Source organism: Scophthalmus maximus, chromosome 2 (genome assembly GCF_022379125.1).
Source record: "Scophthalmus maximus strain ysfricsl-2021 chromosome 2, ASM2237912v1, whole genome shotgun sequence".
In the NCBI taxonomy this organism is placed as follows: domain Eukaryota; kingdom Metazoa; phylum Chordata; class Actinopteri; order Pleuronectiformes; family Scophthalmidae; genus Scophthalmus; species Scophthalmus maximus.
In genome coordinates this window covers 145,562-166,397 of record NC_061516.1, presented here as the reverse complement: position 1 = coordinate 166,397, position 20,836 = coordinate 145,562, and the positions used below count along the sequence as shown (strand labels likewise).

At 42.2% G+C, this 20,836-nt stretch overlaps 2 protein-coding genes across 9 annotated transcripts; both read right to left on the bottom strand.

The window, feature by feature from the left end:
* Positions 1-236: 236 nt before the first annotated feature.
* LOC118301634 lies at positions 237-10,479 on the bottom strand. Of its 5 annotated transcripts, none has more exons than XM_035627276.2 (11): positions 9,949-10,472; positions 9,031-9,173; positions 8,171-8,294; positions 7,937-8,036; positions 6,950-7,158; positions 5,897-6,027; positions 5,298-5,427; positions 4,536-4,626; positions 4,376-4,451; positions 3,626-3,746; positions 238-1,017 (listed from the first exon to the last, which is right to left on the bottom strand). In XM_035627276.2, the coding sequence occupies exons 1-10, from the start codon at positions 10,010-10,012 to the stop codon at positions 3,651-3,653; spliced, it is 1,164 nt and encodes a 387-aa protein (XP_035483169.1). In that variant the 5' UTR covers positions 10,013-10,472; the 3' UTR covers positions 238-1,017; positions 3,626-3,650. The 5 variants fall into 5 exon arrangements, with proteins under 5 accessions (XP_035483172.1, XP_035483169.1, XP_035483170.1 ...); XM_035627277.2 differs by lacking the exon at positions 238-1,017 and adding an exon at positions 6,620-6,665 and having other exon boundaries at positions 1,893-3,746; positions 5,897-5,981; XM_035627275.2 differs by lacking the exon at positions 238-1,017 and having other exon boundaries at positions 1,893-3,746; positions 9,949-10,470.
* A 148-nt stretch (positions 10,480-10,627) lies between these two features.
* Positions 10,628-20,811, bottom strand: LOC118301633 (interleukin-13 receptor subunit alpha-1). 4 transcript variants are annotated; one of them, XM_035627273.2, is made up of 11 exons: positions 20,446-20,804; positions 20,169-20,257; positions 17,836-17,996; positions 16,716-16,878; positions 16,445-16,544; positions 14,986-15,152; positions 14,781-14,911; positions 14,419-14,551; positions 13,608-13,707; positions 11,992-12,076; positions 10,628-11,910 (listed from the first exon to the last, which is right to left on the bottom strand). In XM_035627273.2, the coding sequence occupies exons 2-11, from the start codon at positions 20,194-20,196 to the stop codon at positions 11,812-11,814; spliced, it is 1,167 nt and encodes a 388-aa protein (XP_035483166.1). In that variant the 5' UTR covers positions 20,197-20,257; positions 20,446-20,804; the 3' UTR covers positions 10,628-11,811. The 4 variants fall into 4 exon arrangements, with proteins under 4 accessions (XP_035483166.1, XP_035483165.1, XP_035483167.1 ...); XM_035627272.2 differs by lacking the exon at positions 20,169-20,257 and having other exon boundaries at positions 14,419-14,548; positions 20,446-20,811; XM_035627274.2 differs by lacking the exon at positions 20,169-20,257 and having other exon boundaries at positions 15,088-15,152; positions 20,446-20,809.
* Between the last annotated feature and the right edge of the window lie 25 nt (positions 20,812-20,836).

The window sequence follows — 20,836 nt, the reverse complement described above, 5'->3', positions numbered from 1 at the left end:
CCAGACTGCAGAGCAGACAAGAAAACCTCAGGGTCAGAAAGTAGTATGTTTAACTCTTCTTGGTAAAATCCACTAGCTACAAATATAGCAATTTTAACCCTGTAAAGCCCAAACATAGAAAAAAAATTATCTACTAAGGGATTATTTACAGGGTTGTTTGCTCATGTAACCCCATAACAACATATATCATGAATAATCATCACACAAGAGTCATATTTTTTATGAATAATAATTTATTATTATAAATTGGGGGGCGGATTCAGAATTTTCTAAAAATATTAACAAAACTCACTGACCTGAATGAAAGCTGTGACATAGACCAAGTGTTCCACCATGTGCATTTGCAGTGGCAGTGCCAAAGACAGTTCTTCTCCTTTATTTACGGACATTGCACTTGCTGCAGTGTTGGTGAATCCTTCATCCCAGTGTCTGCAGCATCCTCTCTTCATCTTCACGGTGAAATGTGTGATCATGTCCTTGCGTATATCCACTAAGGTGGTGCACAGAAGTCCTCTTGGCTGGGACCCTATATTTGGTGGACTCGGATCAGCTAAGGACGGTCTCTTCTGAGCAGTCAAAGGGCTCCTTGATGGCACTGTCTGTGTTACTCGGCTGCCATTGCCTGAAGAAGGTCGTCCGCTTTGGTGTGTTGACAGTTGTGTTCACCAGGATGAGAGAGGATGTTAGTTGTGCCTGGAACAGTCTCCAGTTCAGTATCTCTTTCCTAGGAATGTTGAGAGCTTTGCAGTCCCACTTGTAGAGGAGCCAGATGTAAACCTAGGCGAGGATGATAGTGCGCCAGAAGATGAAAATGTACCAGCGCAGCAATGTCATGGGGAACTTGTATTTGACTACAAATTTTTATCCAAAAAAATCGACATCTCCCTTTGTGTTTATTGCAGGCATCCACAATGAAAGGCCTCTCAACATTGATGTTGGTTTTGGTGGCTTTGTCCCATCGCTGAATCAACATCACCTGACAATCCAAGTTCAGATTTGGCTCGTACTCCGTTGACACTTCAAAGGGACAGAGCATGTCAGACATTTTAGTTGGTTTTTTTTACCACAATTAGAACCCTGGGTGTGGCTGGCCTTGCATGTATTGTTTAGCTTAGATGAATTTCCCCTTGAAAGGAATCACAGTGTTGTGGTATTCCGGTACCACTTGCAGCAGCCCATTCGCACCTGTCAAGCTGACCTGAACAAGCAACAACCATCCCCCAGAGCACTTACATCCCCACATTCCAGAACATTTCAAAACCTGTTTCTCCCTAATGCAACAAGCAACTATTATGGCCAACAAACGAAGCTCAGAAAAGAGCCCAGGATCAGTGAATCACATTTTTTAACTGATAATATACAGATGCAACTTCAAATCAGAAGTTTCAACAAGAAATTGTATAAACTCAACTAATTGTGAGAAGATACATTTAGAATTTAGGAATTATCAAAAGGATTATATTTCTATTCGTATTTTTTCCATATGTGAACATGTGAGAAGTGCAATGTCCCCAGGTAATGTGTACGGTGCACAGGTTATTTTGACTACCACTCTCACCCAATGTTGTAAAATTGCAAGATGGACATAACAAGCTCAAACTCTAATTTGATGAATGTATTCCACAGTAACTCTGTATGTACCTATTGTAGACATTGTAATAAACACACCAAAAAAATATTCAGGCCTTTTTCTTACTTTAGTCTGGATTTATAAAATCTCTTTTATGTAAACTCTCTTCCCGTCTCTGTCACTCTGTTCATTAGATCAGTGTAACTCTGTGTTCTGGATTTGAAAAATGACAATGTCATGATGACATGAAAGGATTACAAATAAGGCTATTACATAGGTGTGCGTTTTGTTTTAGAAAAACTGTAATGACTTAACAACATTGTCATGGAACAACAAAATGTAACTCTGATTTATTAACTCTTTATACCGTGTGATAGGCCGCATTTACAAAACACATCACCTTCAACTGGTCTCAACTCAACAGCTTAACAGAATTTTTGAGAAAACATATCATTGCATATTTCACAGATCCGTTTTTTAATTTTTTCAGTGAAAAATTATAATTTCCATCACATAAATTATACACTGCTGGAACAGGAGTCAAGGGGGATTTTTAGGTTAAGGGCACTTCAGCCTGTGGACTTGAGATGCTGGGGATCGAACCATCGACCCCCTCTTTAGTGGATGACTAAAAAAAAGCAAAACACAGTCTGGCGATGTGACATTAAAAAGTGAAACATACATTCACATTCAGTGTAGAAATTGCAAGTTCTGATTTTTTTTTTTAAAGAATGTTGCATTAAATTACCTACAAGTGGCACCCAGGAACCCTAATAAAAAACAACAACTTCAAACTGGAAACCATTTTGAGCACCAGTGTCGATACATCAGTGTTTCATGCATTTCACATTCATAGCATAAAAGAGTTCATCATAATTGTATTTCAGTGTTTTCAACCGAGCAAACAACATTCGGGGGAGGTTTGGTTCGACGATCATGCAAACATTGTCCTGGAAGACATAACTAATCCAATACTCCTAATAATACCAGCATTTTAACCTTTGGTGCTGGTGATGCCGTGTGAACAGAGGCAGTCTCAAGCTGAAAAGGGGGAGATCATCAATGACCAGATATGAGAAAGGAAGGCAGGTTGGTTTTGAGACATAAACAAAATTAATTTGATATGTTTTGTTCGCAGTTTGGTCATGCATATCCTTTGTTTGTACTGAACGGGACAACGCAACAACTGATCAACAGAGGAAGAAAAAAACAACAGAACCCTAAAATGTAAATCGGTGGCCCCTGAATCAAATAGAAAAATATAATATATATAACAATAACACAAAATATTAAATTAAAAAAACTTTTCAGCAGGAACATTATTAGGATATATTCGGGACAGGTCATGATGTCCAGGGGACAAATACAGCAACTAGGGTTTTTTAAGATAAAAAAAAATCATTACAGTATTTTGGGGGGCTTATTTATTTATATATTATATCTATTTATATTTATATTTTTTTAGTTAAACAGAGAATCAAACAAAACAAAATCCATGATGATGTCTCCAAATGCTTTCCTATGTCTAACCAAAGTTTAATTCATCTAGAATTCTATAACATTATGATTAATAATTTCATGGATGAAATTATATAACAAGCAGTACTTTTTTACATTAAGATGGGACCAGCAAATGTTTAGTATTTATTGCTTATAGATGCTAAGCTGTAACTGTAACTGTATTGCTGCAGATTGACTGGTTATGTAGATGCCACAACTTCCCATGGCTTTCCTCTGGCGCTCTGATGCAACAACAGCACGACTCCACGGAGTCTTCAGAAAGAAGTGTGCTTCTTGAAGTTGGATTTTTCACCTGCATCAGTTTGTGGACTGCATCGCACGGGAATGTCAAGAAGTAACTTCCATTTTTTCTTTTTTGTTCAGACGAGGTTTGAGTTGACACCCTTCGTCACAAAAAAAGGGAGCCCAAAGTCACTTCTAAGGTCTGACAAGAAACGTGGCCCTTTTTCACAAATCAGTTGAACAGTTGAGTCTCCCCTCTTTTGCTTGAGTCAGCCCAACCACAACGTGAGAGATTTTCATTGGTCATTTTACCGTTGTCACCACTGCAGAGTCAAGGTCAGCAGTCTGGTGTGTTGATGTTGGGCTCTGTCACCAGCATGATTTTACAGCCCACGTCGTCCTCTGTGGGGATGTACAGGTTGCAAACAGCACTCTGAGAATAATAATTTACAAAAGAAATTTAAGTGTGTGTGAGAGAAAGCCAACCATTTTATGAATGAGTAAAACTGTTCATTTGATTTGAGAACCAGTGAGAGGATAACTCCTGCAACTGAAACTTATGGCATTTTCGGATGATATTCATCGAGTGTTATTATTTTGTTTAGCTCATATTTTGCCTTTAAAACTGCCTTTATCGCTGTTGTTGTTGTTGTTAAAAGACGTAAGTAGAAAAAAGTTTTAAAAAAAGGAAAATTAGACAATTAAACACAGGGTACACGTAATATTCAAGTGACAGTGACCTGTTAGCTTAGCTTAGCACAAAAGACTGGAAACAAGGCAAACCAGCCTGACTATGTCTATAGGAACAAATTTACACTTTATATCTTGTTTTACTTAATCTTTATGAAAAGTGTAAAAATTATTAATTGGGATTTTAAGGGAGATTATGTCCCAGACATTCTAAAATTCTAAAATTTTATGGGTTAGAATGACTTGTCAAGGATATGAGAATAGTATCAGCCTCCACAACTGTCTGGGCCAGGCAGCAAATGAGAATATTCCCTGAATGTCATACTATTCCTTTAAATAGTTCTAGGAGACAGTCAGGGTGCATAACCTCACCTTGTTATTGTTTTCAGAAATATCGCTGAGAAGGTCCCGAGGTTGTGGCAATTTGGGGAAGATATGATTCTTGTTCCTGCATGGTGAAGAGTTAAATATCAGAGTCTAGAATCAAAAGGAGTCGAGTAAAAAAATAAATAAAGGTGCAGACTTTCCGTACTTCCTGCAGCACACAAATGTCAGGGTTGCCAGGGCGGCAACCATCAAGGGGATGATGACGTACACCCAAGAATTTGAATCTTTATCTGCATCTGTTTAGAAAAACATCAGCGACATTACGATCAGCTGACAGCTCACAGTGACGTGTTTTTCAAGTAACAATTCTGACCTTTGGTTGTAACTGAGAATTTATTTAATTCAATTTGGTTTGTGAGCTGCTGTTTTGAACCCTCGAATGCACGTCAACCTACACCTGCAACCGTGCACCTATTGGACTGCACAAGCTGTCTATCAAGCTGTCTGCACGCCTCCATGCATACCGTACTTCATCGTCTATTTTACTCTAAATTGGACCATCATGTACAAAATTAACATCACGCTGTATTGAGGAAGACTTGAAAGAGTCTTTTTCTCAAAGATATCTATATAAAATGACTTCTTTCAGGTTCATTTTCTCCGAACCCGGCAAAACTGCGTCCATTTTTATAGATTGTCTAGGAATGAGGGACAGAATGCATTTATGTCTGTAACAGTATGATTCTTAAAATAACCTCTAGATGGCAGCAACATTTTGAAATCCTACACACAACAGTGGCTTCAAATTGTTTGTCAGCAGGATTACACACACAAAAATAATAAACTGACTTGCACTAAACTAGGTGGAGGGATGGTGTGTGTGTGTGTGTGAGTGTGTATGTGTATAATATATATATATATATATATGCACTCAACTAGAAATTAAATTATTCAGATAAGAACATACCGAAATGCTCCTCGTCACCCCACGGTGTACTAAACGTTTCATACTGAGCTTTCATCGCAATGCGGTACTGACAGTGAGGGAGCAGTGCTAGCTCAGCTGATGTTTCTTCTACATTGGCTATGGTTTTAATCTGTAAGGAAATGAAGAAACAATAGTGACATCAATTAGTTGTCTGATTGTTACATGACATATTTCCATGGAGGCAAACTACAACTGTAACAATATGAATCCTAGAAGCATAAATGACATTACAATGTCAGAAATTGAAACCCTGCTGAATTTATAGCACATGGCTTATTTCAACTCAATATAAGCTTCACAAATGAGGTTAGAATATGTTTTTGGCCAATATCCAAATAAGACCAGGAGTTTTGGAGGTAATTGGTCATAAACCGGTAAACAAGTATTGTAAAAAACTTTTTGAGGAAACTTTGAATGTAAATATAACTGCAAAAACTTAGAGAGAAATGGTTATAAGATTTTATAATTAGGTATTCAGTTGCTTCTACGATGGAAATTAACACAGCTCATTATTTTTTGAATTGAATTGACTCAAAAAGTAACAGTATCAATTTAAAGACATCACAGACATCTCTTACCTTTATTTTATCACACTCAGTGTAATTGATGATGTACTTCCCAAACAGAGGCTTGATGTCAGGTGGAATCCAGCTGATGAGGAATCTTTTCCCAGTCTTAATCACTGTCCAGTTTAGGGGAGGTGGCTTCACTGTACAGAGAGGGGTATTACGGAAAACAATAATAACCGGAATCCACTCTTACCCAATCATAGAACGCTGTAAAGTGACTGAGAGCCTCACGCGCGCGCACACACGCACGCGCGCGCACACGCACGCGCGCGCGCACACACACACACACACACACACACACACACACACACACACACACACACACACACACACACACACACACACACACACACACACACACACACACACACACACACACACACACACACACACACACACACACACCAAATTCTGTTAAGCTGTTGAGTTGAGACCAGTTGAAGGTGATGTGTTTTGTAAATGCGGCCTATCACACGGTATAAAGAGTTAATAAATCAGAGTTACATTTTGTTGTTCCATGACAATGTTGTTAAGTCATTACAGTTTTTCTAAAACAAAACGCACACCTATGTAATAGCCTTATTTGTAATCCTTTCATGTCATCATGACATTGTCATTTTTCAAATCCAGAACACAGAGTTACACTTATCTAATGAACAGAGTGACAGAGACGGGAAGAGAGTTTACATAAAAGAGATTTTATAAATCCAGACTAAAGTAAGAAAAAGGAATCTTTTCCCAGTCTTAATCACTGTCCAGTTTAGGGGAGGTGGCTTCACTGTACAGAGAGGGGTATTACGGAAAACAATAATAACCGGAATCCACTCTTACCCAATCATAGAACGCTGTAAAGTGACTGAGAGCCTTCCATTGTGTCTCATTTCTCACGCACGCACGCTCGCCTGCTCGCTCGCACGCACGCACGCACGCACGCGCACGCGCACACGCACAACAAAAGAGCAACTAATGAGCAACTTCTCCTACAGCGGCAGTGAGCGTGAATATGGAAGTGCAACATATTTGTTACCAAATAAGGATGTGGTCTGTCGCCCTACTGCATACCGTGGTCTAGCGGCATCCTCCTGAAGGTGTTCCTGAAAGGCACCTTGTTCACCGTTCCGTTAAACACGATGAGGATGCCCTGTTTCAAGGTCACCTGCAGAACACAGCCGGTCCCGGCGCGCTCCTTGTAGTTGGACATTGGGCACTCTCGTAAGCGGGGCGAAGGAGAATCGTCGTGGACAGACGTACTCAGATTCTCTTCCACCAATCTTGGAAAGACGGAGAGAAGTGAGATGTGATTAACCGTGTCATGTGGCAAACTTGTCCTGAGATCCTCAAAGAAGTTCATTAACAAGACAATGATTTAATAAAATGAACGTACATGTAAATAAGACGAGCTCTGCCCAGGTTTAAAATGATTCATGATTAAGTGACGGACGACGTCAGAGTGGCTAACCGCTGCTAGGTGTCACCTAAAATAATCCCACACGTTTGAAAAAGCTGAGGAACTTGGAACTTGATTATTTGATTATTTCTGTAAAAATATTACACGTTGAGTTATTTGACAGTCCTATGAAGCCATATCCTGTAGACTGAAACATGCTGGCTCTGTTCAAAGGTCCCAAATTTCACCTACCAGCTCACTAATTCATATGTTATAGAGCTAATAGTTTAATCCGTACAACAAACCAAACCAACTACTGTATATCTTGTAAGGAAGTTACTTTCCTCTGAGTCTCTAATGGTCGCCTGGCAGCCTTGTGTTGATAACAAAGTACCCAGGAAGTCACTACCGCCAACCAAGAAGTAGTTTCACTACATGAGGCCAAACGACTTCTCCCACAGCGATTTCAAAACTCTGAAGCAACTACAATTGAAATTCTACACACACAATGCATCTTTGGGAAATGTTTAAACAACGTGTGTTCTCGCACATTTACTGTACACCAATTCACTTGGTAGTCAGGCCTTGTTCTGTTTTATTTATTCTATTCATTTGGCTCATTAGGTACAAGCGCCTGATAAAAACGAAACAAAAAAACATACCGATAGAAAAAATGGACAACTGCCGTTGGATTGGCTGACTCCCACGAGCAGTGAGCGTGTTTAGAGGAGAGGATGTAGCACTGCACATTCTTTACCATTTCTGGGAGGAACACAAATACACAAACATAAATCCAGTCCACTTGTGATTCAAAAGGATCCAGCCCACATGAGGTTCAAAAGAACATAGCCTAAAATTCTTTGTGGAGTAACGGTTGCCGAAATGGGCCACAGTACCTGGGTAAGTAACGTTGAGGACAGTCGGCTCACTTCTTTTGCCACCACAGACAGTTTTAACGGACACTTGCAGAAATCCTCCTTCCATCACGACGACAGATTTCCAGGGAGGCGAAGGCAAATCCTGACACCAACATGCGCACACACGCACATACACACAATCAGCAGCAATTTTATGGATCCTCTATACTTTTGGGGCAGAAAATTGACTTCTGTGATTTAGCTCTTGAGCAATTATCGAGCAAGCATGATCAGAAACGCAATTCGTGCAGGTACGACAAAATGTAGCATTTGCATACAGCCAGTGGTGGAATGTGACACACAACCTGTACTTAAAGTGAGAACAGTTTTGAAGTATTACTCAAGTGCTTTCAGATGACGCTACTGCTATCTACTTCTACTCCACTGTAATTCAGAGGCAAACATACTTTACTGTACTTTTAACTTCATCGCATTTATTTGACAGCTACAGTTACTAGCTACTCAGAAGAATACGATTTTACATGTTAAAACATATGATTAGCTTCTGAAAAGCATTCATGCTACAGATTTTACTGAGAAGCAGTATATGAAGTAGTTCCACTGTGACCAGGATTGCTGCCCAGAACATCTCATTCCAGTATGCATACAATATTATTGCTCTAAGAGAAATGAATGGAATACATTGCTGTTTCCTTCAATGCACCAACTACGGCTTAGCAAAGTGTCCCTATAAACGGAGGCTTTCATTATATCAATGCTATACACATACATTTTTTGAAAAAAAAAAAAAAAAAAAGGCAGTGACATCCTGTATTTGTGGTGCGTTCATAAACACAGAATTGCATTGTACCACACCAGAGAAGAACACGCATACTTACATAGTCATTATCGCGCTTTGTGGTTTTTTTAAACACTTGATAGGTGCAATTTGCCACTGAATGCTGCGGCGGTGCCCAGGTCACCTCGGGTTCAAAGTCATTCATCCACAGCAGGGACATGTTTTGCGGCGGCAAGACTTGGCCTGACGCGAGGGAGGAGAAGAAAAACAATCTCATAACATTGGGTTTCAGCGGGACAGCTTGGACAGCATCTGTTCATGTACAATTTCATCTTATAGTAATGACGAGCACATCTGCCCCGAACCGAACCATCTTACCACCAACATGTGCACATGAGCGTAGGGGCGGGGCCAGAGGGACATTGACCCCAGGCGGGAATCTGATTGGTCAGTTGGCTCTCCACAGCCGATTAAATGTCACAAACTGTTTGCACACGAGCAGTTGTTTTTTTTTATCATTATTCAAAGTATTACATCTTGAATGATACATAAATACATGTCTTTGGTGTTCCGCGCGGCCCAGTTTAAAACAAAGTCAATATGTGAAAAATTGTTTTAGAAAAAATTGAGCGATTCTTCAAGTTCATTTGAAGTAAGAGAGTGCTTTGAAGAATATACACTATTTTTCGCGAAATATAATCAACGATGTGTGGCTTTGCTTAAGAGCCACAGAGCCGCTATTGGACAAACCCCGTCGAAGCTACGCACGCATGACTGTACCAGCGGCCGGGTTTCTGACCGTGTGCCGTGTTTCTATGGAAGCCAACCCCGGCGGTGAGATGTTTACGCGCGTCGTAACCGGGAACAATCTGGATCACGTCAGTGTGGGAGTGTATTCGGCGTGACGTCACTCCGGAGCACCATTAATGTAGCCAAACGACTAGCACAATTCCTTCGAGGCCGACGACGACAACAAGGCGGAGACGTGTGTCTCGGTGTGTGCGCTCCGTGCCCTCACCTGCTCGGGAGTCCACCGCGAGGAGGAGGCGACCGAAAACGAGCAGGGCCACATTTCGAAGCATCCTGGTCACCCTGGTTCCTCTTTTCCGTTCTCCAGTTTCCCCCTGCGTTCGTGTCGTTCTTCTCAGCCGCCGCCGCCGCTCACCGTGGAGATAAAAAAAAAAGTTTCCCCGGGTCAGTTTGAGCTCCTCGCCTGGTGCCCGGTCTCGACAGGGCCGTCGGTAAAAGAAAAAGAACAGGAAAAGGAAAAAAAATTAAGAAGAAAAGTCCGTCTTCTCACGCCCGCTCGGAGTTCGTGTCGTCCGAGGAGGCTGGAGCTGGGCGGGCAGTCGGGCTTCCTTCCTACAGACACGGGACACTCAGGCAGCCCCCTAACGAATGCTTGTGTTTAATACGTGTAAATAAAGCATCAAGTCAGCGATCGTTAATGTGAGGACGTTATTAAGTTATTTAAAAAATAATCGTGGGTCAATTTCTCTCTCTCTCACTCTCTCACACACACTCTCTCACACTCTCTCACACACACACACACACACACACACACACACACACACACACACACACACACACACACACACACACACACACACACACACACACACACACACACACACACACACACACACACACACACACACACACCAATCCTCCAAACAGAGATTCATTGAAAACATTACTCAAATGTGTTATCTTTATTGTTGGGAATAATAATAAATTATTTCCCCCCCGGGGTCAATTTCACCCAACCAGTACCAAAGGGTCTGTAAAGGTGAACACAAAACAAAGGGTAAATTTTATCTTCCTGTAGTCCCGATCAAAGCAGCAAAACAGTGTCAGCAATCAACCCCCCCCCCCCCCCCAAAAAAGAAAAATTAACAGAAGTAATAAATGAAAAGGGCAGACAGAAGATTCCACAACATGAACAGAACTGACAGGCGAGTTATAAACAGTTTAAAGTGCGCTCCATAGTTCTGTGTAATTCTGCCCAAAAAACAAAACAATTTCAAGTCAGAAAACATCAGTTTCCGCGCAGGTCAATTTCCTCACCGACCACAAAGTGCAACTCCTTTTTTGACATGCGTTGACAATGGTTTAACAGAGGAAAATCGAGTGACTATATACATATATATATATATATATATTCACTAGCCACTTCTATTCATTACATTTCAGATTAAGATGGTCTCTCTTTTTTTGAATGAGATTTGATAAAAAAAAAAAAAAGTTTCAGCACTAACACCATGTGCCATCTGTCCCTCCAGTTCCTCGTAAAGTGTTCGTATCCATGCCAAGACATAAAAAACCTCCTCCTCATTTTGGAGGCTGATACAGTGAAGCACAGTCTTGGTGAGCCTGTTGTCTAGCTGCCGTGATGGGAGTCATCTCTGCCGTTTGCCCGTCATTCCGTACAGCGGGTCAGCGCCTCTTGCTGGCAGGGCGATGCCCAGCTGATGTAGCTTCCACTGGCCCAACCAAGCACTCGCCTTGCCTTGCCCTGATCCTTATCTTTATCCTCTGTGCTCAATAGTCATGACGAGCCTCCAACTTGTATTTGCATGTCTGGGTCCCTAGCTTTTCTTTCTTTCTTTTTTTAATGCCTCAACAGTGTTCATCCTCACCACCTAACAGAGTAACTTAATAGCATCTGAAAATCTTGTTTCTGCTGCCATCCAGTAGGTTGCAGTGGTACAGAACTGTGCTCAGGTCAGTAAAGTGCAGGTACAATTGAGCATAGACGTGCAACAGTTACAGACCTGAAGCTTTCAGAGACAGAGGAGGTCAGTGTAAACTTATTGTAGATGTCCCTGAAGAATTTACCCAGAGTGGGAGTCCAGCTCTCACGCAGGCATTGCTACACACGTCAGAAGTTCTGCTGGAGCGCGCTGGTTGCGCTCACGAGGGTAATTTTGCAGGGCTCGACGACTTCTGGCACCGGCGTGTACAGACTCTCGGCCGTGGTCTGGAATAAAAACAGAACAGCGTCACGGGTGCTCGTGGAGGCGGAGGACACACATTTGTCATTTATGCTCAAAAAACGTACCTTGTGTTCTTTGTTTCCGTTCATCACCATCTCCTTGAATATTGCGGAGGGATCGGGTGTGTTGGGGCAAATAATGTCACTGTGCCTGCAAAACAAAACGAAACCAGTGCGCCAGTGAGCGAAAGCAACCACCAGCACACAGCGTTTTCCTACTGAAACATAACATTGATGTCAACTAAAAATGCCTTTTGCTTATTGTTACTTCACTTGGATGTTCGACCCGCTCCGCAAAATCAAGTGTACCCAAGAAAACCTTTTTCTTTACTTTGTCTCAATTCGTCTGTGGATTTGGTTCTCTGTGCATGTGAGAGCATGTACACACATGGTTTTGTGACATCACAAATAGTTTGTGAGCCAGCGGTGGGGCAATATGTCCCTCACTCAAGAGTGATTTGGAACGATTTGGGGAAAATATCGAATCGCGATTATTTTAACAGATATCGCGATTCGATTTGCGACTATAATTAGCGCACGCGCACTGACAGAGAGCGAGATGTGTTGAAGAGGGGAAGGGGAGAGAGCTCCCCCTGTTAGCAGTCTGTCAGATTGGTGTTGTTACCCCGTCAAGTAGCAAAGGTACCCGACGCTGCGCAGCATCCTCCTTTTTTAAATACAAAGAATTTTTCACACACAACCGGGCTGCCGCGCAAATCAAGCCCTGGTTGAGAGCCAGAGCCGGGGAAACCGGTTTCACTCTGCTCACGACCGAGCACATTGTCGTCGATCTTTTCCTTCCCACCGACGGCAAAAACCGGAGTGAAAGACAGAACCCCGACGGCCACCACATTAAAGTCTCCGCTGGATCATTTTTTCTGACTGCGCTGTCGAGCTTGTGGCCATTGCGCAGCAGGTTAATGTGCAGCTTTACTGCTGGTTTTTTTCTTCCTTTTTTTCACCGAGCGCTCAACTCGCTCGTGTATCACGTGACCCGTGTAATCGCGTCCCTTGCGATTACAAAATCGCGTTTTATCATATCGCGATATAATCGCAAATGCGATTAATCGTTCAGCCCTAAAACACACCTTCCAGTCTAGCAGTAGACGTTTTATTAAACTTAACAAACATCCCAATTCAAATACAGTATTTGCAAATGGAGGAAAAAGGAGTAGACATTATTTTCTTTTTTTTCCGAAACCAATTCAAGGCCCAACGGGACTTGGCGCATGATTCACGTCTTTCCCATAGCTGTTCTCTAGAAATTGGATCTTTCACTGAGAAAAACCATCAAAGCCTGACAATTCACTTTCATGCTCAAGTATTGTCAGATCAAAATTTGCTCAGCTCTTGGCGGCGCTCCAACAAAGTCACATGCATCTGAAAGTAACAGCAACTTGACATGACTTTTGTTTCAGTGTCATATTTCTGGTCGCCGACTGTTGAGCATTAGTATGATTTGTTTTCTTCACGTTTACAGCATTTCTGAAAAGGTTTTGTCAAACGGAAGTATTAACACGTCTGGTAACGGTCTAGGCAACCAAGTCCACTGTTATTCAAGACCTGGGTGTTGCGATAATCTCAGTGACTGCACAAAGCAATGTCGACACTGTGAGATTTAACCGCGCACCACCCCCCAAACACCTCGCAGCAATTTTTCCATTTCTGTTTGGCAAACGCACCTCCTGAAGCAGTAGCAGGACAGAATGACACAGACACACAGGATGATGGGGATGACGATGACAGCCACAGTCAGCGTCCCGTCCGGAGGCTTGTTGACGCCTGTGAGGAGCAACAGACAAGTGTTCGTTAGCTTTTCCTCCTGTCCCAGCAGAGTCAACCTCCGATGTTCTGTGTAACAATTGATCTGAAAGTCCTCACTGCAGTAGTTCAAATCTAAGTCAGGTGTTTTTTTCTCTCCTCAAAAGCATCAATTGGTTGTTTGAATCATTTTTTACTCTTTCCCAGCGCTCTACCACAGCGTGAGCGCGCACGTGACGCTTGTTGTGTGAACCCTCCCATTTTGTCTGCGGGCTGACTAGAGATGTCTGGAGCTAACTTGAGTGAATTTGACGCAAATTAATCAGAAAATAGCTTGCATGGTGACAGTCAACAACTAACAGTAGCCAGAAACTCTGCACCATCGTCATCCAAAGTGTCTGTACGCCGGAAGAATTTTTTTTGTTTTGTTTTTTATTAGTTAAAGTATCTCTGACCCATATAGAGCTACTTTAACATAAATGCAGTTAATTCTCGAGAGTCCCTTTACTTTTTTTGGCACTGTATATTCTACTATATTGTGCAGCTTTAAAGGGGAGACTTGGGGAAGATCATTCCATTTTTCAGTCCAAGAAAAGAATGATGTAATGTTTAAATAACATATTAACATGTAAAATCAAGTGCTAAGTCACTTGACATAAGTCTCGTTTTAGTGTACACAAAACATGCACCTGGAGTAAATCCTTTCAAGTAAAAATTGGTTTCGACAGTTACCGTAAGACACAAATTCACTCCAGTCGCTGTTCATCCCTGGGCAATGCGTGCCATTCAAGACTCGGGATCGGAACTTGTAGAGGCAGTTTTCATCGTAGGGCATCCGGTGAGTACTGCTGGACAGCAGGCACTGCTGAAAAATAGCAAGCACACAGAAGCAATTAATGGTTAAAACAACAAAGTATGACCGTGATGGAATGAAGATGAATTTAAATGTCTGAATATAAACAGAAATTCTTAGACATAAAGCCCATCTGTAATGCTGACACAACTAACCCCAAAATGTGAGTCAAAACCGAAGCCATTTTAAAGGGAGAACCTTAAAAAAATCTTAGGAACGACAGTGACAATTGACAACTCACCTCCGGACCATTGCATTGCGTGTAGCAGAAATTATACTTCCATGAACAATATTTTCCAACCTCTGGAGGCATCCACGTCAGGTTGAGGTGATGATTGTCTTCTCTGATGCTCAGCTTTGATGACGGTATCACTGAGGAGATTGTAAAAAAAATTAAGAAGCAATAATAAAAATATAAATATGGGGGGGGGCGCGATGACACCAACCAAGGAGAGGTTCAATGATGCTCCATCCAATTTTGGAGTTCGCAACAATGCAGATGTTATTTTCACCGACGGTGACATTCAGGTAACAGCCGTTCCTCATACCAGTGCTGTAAGGACGATCACACTCTTTGAAGCTTTTCCTGAGTTTTTCGGAAGAGCCGCAGACCCTGCAAATGACAAAATGGGGGAGGTGGTGAAGTAGGTTTGAGTTTGAACAACGCGCAATCGCTTTTAGCGTTGCTCGCGATTTTGAAAAAGGCCCCTCGGTAAGGCATGAAAATCACATCCACGTGCAGGCAGGAGAAAAAAGAAAATCCCAAAACAGCCAAGCTCGGGATGCTGCTCATGTGCTTTACTGACACATGACCTCTGCTCCACCTCCACCTGGAGTTAAAACAGTATGGGCCGTCAGGGACTGCAGGCAGAGCAGCAAGGAGAAGGGACGGAAGTGCTTGTCAACAACAGATGTTCTTGGTACTGCAGAAGAGTGTCTCCGTAACCCTGACTTTGTTTCCATACTATCTGCCGAGGGGGGTTCACCAATGTCGTTGTGGTTAAAATCAGCACACTGTAGGTGATCTCGGGCGCGTTGGGGCACATTCCTTTAGCTAGCTGCGAATGCAAATGCATTCCAGGCCACAATGAAGGGACCGCCCACTCAGCCGACGTCCTGTGACTTGCGACAGTTTCATAATCAACCAAAAGTACTTTCTTTCACTTCTCAGAGGCCAAACATTGATTTATTCACAGCCACCATTACAATATCAACAAGGACCGCCACAAAATGATTTTTCTGTTTTCTTTTTCCTCTCAAGAGGGTCCAATCTCATTCCACAGTACGCAGTACATTGACTTGCTCAGCCACACCTGGTTGCGCTCTCTCTCTCTCTCTCCCGCTCACACTCACGGCAACACACATTGACAACAGACACATCTGTAATGTTGGACTGGCTAAAAACAGCATCATGTGGTCTTTGTGGACAGAAGTGACGTAGCTTGTTAAATTGCATCCCGAGCAGGAGAAGTTAGGTCTGATCACAAGTGGTCAAGGATTTGACTGAAATATTGAGATATATATAGAGTATTTCAATGATCCTACACAGTTTTATAAATGAGACCCCAGGTCTGAAAGGGGGGGCTGAGACAGGGAACGCCACAGGAAGTCATTGCCGTCAGCTACAGTCGCTCTTGCACGTGGGTCGGATATATCTTTATGCACCACATGCTCCCTTGAGAGGAACTATGCTGACATAACAAGTACAATGTTGTTCATCTTCATTCAACCGTGTAAGTGAAACCTGCAGCGCCGGTTATACACTTGTAGCGTTGGTTATGCGCATCCTTTGGATATGCTCACAGACTAGATCACATCCAAATGCGCACACTCTATAAACACGCAGCCTCTCAGATGCAAGCACAGGTTCATTCGAACTCTACAGATGTATCGTGTGATTCTCACCTGTGGGACAGCTTGAGTTCATGAGACGGGTGTACTGGGATCCAGGAGCAGTTCATTCCACTGGGTTCAAGTACACACTTAAAGTTCTTCACCAGATCAGCTGTATAGGACAAAAAAACAAAGGTGTCACATGCGCACAGTACATGTAAAAGATTCAAGTCTGACTCTAACAGCACCTCAATGGATGAATGGTGACTTTTGAAAGGACTTTCTAAATTTAAACCCCCCCCCCAAAGTTTTTTGGGGGGGGTTCCCGCTTTCTGGTGCTCACCTCGTCCCTCGGGGCATTTGACGGTTATCGTGACATTTGTGCTGGAATTCCACCCGTCGCAGTTATGGCCAAGGGTATGAATAGAGTACGTCCAATGATCAGAATTTGATTGTTTCGTGAGACAACTGTCTGCGACATTTTTTAAAAATGTACGCTTCGGACACTGGGGAAAAAACAAACAAACATGGGCTTTAACGTAGACAACGGTACGCTGACACACACTCAATAAACACTCATGTGGTGCACAAGCAATTCAGCACTGCACTCACAAAAAAACATGCTGGAAAATAGCGCAACAGTGACCGCCCACTTTTTGAAGAGCTCCGGTTCCGGAAGTCAATTTCCTATTAATTTTCTCCATTGACATTTCACAAATCCATAGTTACCATAAAGCGCATGTACATAATTACTTTAAGAGCAAAGGAACTACTCATCCCATAAGCCATTGCAAATGTATTTCCAACAACAGTGTAGCACACTTCTTCTTGAATTTAACCTTTGTCATCATCACTGTAGTGTTTATATTGATGATATGTATTGCAAGCTTGTGTTTTTGTGTGTATAAAGTGTATAACGACCGTAGAGTTCAGTGGTAGCAGCCTGTACCAGTAACTTATGCTGCGTTCCATTTCATCTGGGAACTCGGAGCTCTGAAGTCAGGGTTGGTGGTGGGGTATCCTCCGACCCTCTGAGTCGGAATTCCGACACGACAAGGCATTCAAGTTGCAACCTACGACTCGCAGGTCTGAAATTTTGAATTCTGAGGTATAATGGAACGACGCAGTTAACGACTGATCTCCCCGGCTGAGCTGGAGTCATGTTAAATGGTAAATTAATATATATAATAATATAGTAAATGAATATAGTATTGATATGGTAAATTACACAGACATGTCCTCTGCACTTTTCAGAAAGCGCTATTTTTTAAATACATAAAGTAGGTAGGTAAAAAAAAAATATTTAAAAAAAAAAGTTTAGCCTTGTTTTATGCTACACTTTCATCACTTTTGGCTGTATGAAATATAAATAAAATATAAATTCTGCCCCAGATTGGAGCTAGTTCTTCACTGATATTGCTGCACAGGGCCTCCCACACTAGACCCATCAGACCCAGATTTACCCTGTGTCCCTCTTTCCGTTCTTCCTTCTCCACCAGGCGTAATTCATACTGGATTTCACACTTCTCTGGCAGATCGATGGGCCTCTGCCAGGACCAGGACACGTTCACAGTTAACAGGTCGAGCCACTTGTACGACAGGTCTGTCGGCGGAAGAAGGCGATCTGTGGGGGGAAGAGATTATTTTTATTTTGAAAAAAAGGAGTAATTACCCTCAGCCGTTTCAGAATTTATGGTTTCCTACAAACAAATGTTCTTGTGAAGGGTTAAAAAATTAACTCATGTTTTATATGGATACAGTGGAGGAATGAATTCATGATATTTTTAAAACCTTATGGGAAAACTCAGTCCAGCCTAATTTGGTTCACTCTGAATATAATACAGGGGTTTGATTCTACCTGTTCACGAGATTAATTATGATGAAAATATTTACATATTTATTACCCCTTTCCACTGCACATTTTAGCATTCTTTCTCAAGGCAATAATTGCACTCTGTATCGATGTATAAAGCTTTTTTTATTATTGTTTTTTCCTGTATTTTTTATTGTACTTTTTTTTTGTGATACTCTGCTGCTGTAACGTGTTATGAATAAAGTTCCATCTTTTGTTATCTCCCTTTTCTAGCATTTTTGTCAAAAATAAAAGGTCTAAGGAAAAAATGTCTTAACATCCTGAAAAGAGACCCAAGAATCACATGGAGATCCCCTTGTGTGAAACATTTCCCCCCAACCTGATTACTCACGTTTTCCTATTGTAAAAATACAAAATAAAACATAATATGCAGCCTAATGGAACTTCTTACAGTAACACACACACACACACACACACACACACACACATATATATATATATATGTGTGTGTGTATATATATACACTCACCGGCCACTTTATAAGGTAGACCTCTTCAATTGCTTGTTAACACAAATAGCTAATCAGCCAATCACATGGCTGCAATTCAATGCATTTAGGCATGTAGAGGTGGTCAAGACAACTTGCTGAAGTCCAAACCGAGCATCAGAATGGGGAAGAAAGGGGATTTGAGTGACTTTGAACTTGGTATGGTTGTTGGTGCCAGACGGGCTGGTCTGAGTATTTCAGAAACTGTTGATCTACTGGTATTTTCACGCACAACCATCTCTAGGGTTTACAGAGAATGGTCCGAAAAAGAGAAAATATCCAGTGAGCGGCAGTTGTGTGGACGAAAATGCCTTGTTGATGTGAAAGGTCAGAGGAGAATGGGCAGACTGGTTCGAGATGATAGAAAGGCAACAGTAACTCAAATAACCACCCTCGTTACAACCAAGGAATGCAGAATACCATCTCTGAACGCACCACACGTCGAACCTTGAAGAAGATGGGCTACAGCAGCAGAAGACCACACCGGGTGCCACTCCTGTCAGCTAAGAACAGGAAACTGAGACTACAGTTCGCACAGGCTCACCAAAATTGGACAATAGAAGATTTGGAAAACATTGCCTGGTCTGACGAGTCTCGATTTCAGCTGCGACATTCGGATGGCAGGGTCAGAATTTGGCGTAAACAACATGAAAGCATGGATCCATCCTGCCTTGTATCAACGGTTCAGGCTGGTGGTGGTGGTGTAATGGCGTGGGGGATATTTTCTTGGCACACTTTGGGCCCCTTAGTACAAATTGAGCATCGTTTAAATGCCACAGCCTACCTGAGTATAGTTGCTGACCATGTCCATCCCTTTATGGCCATAGTGTACCCATCTTCTGATGGCTACTTCCAGCAGGCCAATGCACCATGTCGCAAAGCTCATATCATCTCAAACTGGTTTTCTTGAACATGACAACGAGTTCACTGTACTCCAGTGGCCTCCGCAGTCACCAGATCTCAATCCGATAGGGCACCTTTGGGATGTGGTGGAACGGGAGATTCGCATCGTAGATGTGCAGCCGACAAATCTGCAGCAACCGCGTGATGCTATCATGTCAATATGGACCAATATCTCTGAGGAATGTCTCCAACACCTTGTTGAATGTATGCCACAAAGAATTAAGGCAAACGGGGGTCCAACCTTTTACTAGCAAGGTGTACCTAATAAAGTGGCCGGTGAGTGTACACATATATATATATATATATATATACACACACACATATATATATATATATATATATATATATATATATATATATATATATATATATATATATATATATATATATATATATATATATATATATATATACACACACATATATATATATATATACACACACACATATATAATCAATATATTTCTCCACATCATACATTTTATATATATTTTTTTATGTATTTCATATGTTCACTCTTCATTTCCCATTACCTAATTTATCCTCTTGCATATTCCCCATTCAATCGTGCCACCCGTAAGGTTCGAGTCAATGACGGAACAGGAACTTGCGGACATCGAAGCTGCGGGGTTGTAGAGTAGGGGAGGAGAGGCAATTCCTTCGCTTAGGTCATTAAAGTCACGGAGAGGAACTGGCCTCGGCTCGTTCGACTGAAGTTTAGCGGCGCTCAAAGCCACAAGAGCCTTCAGTGTGGAAATAACCATGGCTGCTAGTGTACCGGGAACGACGGGTAACCAAGGTGTGTTTTACCTGCGTGACAGCGGGAAAGCGTCATCATGGCGCAGCACGACAAGACAGCCCAAAAGTCCCGGGTGAACGTCATGTTGTCCCGGTGCGTCTGCGAACGACTGCTTCGTCCTGAAGTCGACTCCCTCGACGCTCTTCTATTCCCTCTCGGAAGAAAACCAGAAATTTAGAAGAAAAAAAAATGTGTTAGAACAGCCGTCGCCCATGTGAAGTGGGCAAATGCACGCGGCGGTGAAAAGGTGTCGGGTGAAAAAGAAGCGCCAGGCGACGTGTGAAGGGGCGATGGAACGCAGTCACCGCGGGCGGCTGCCGGGAAGGACCAGCGGGGCGGGGTCAGTGTCGGAGTGGGAGGGAGCCTCTGGTCACAGTGTGGGAATGACTGGGACCCGGTGGG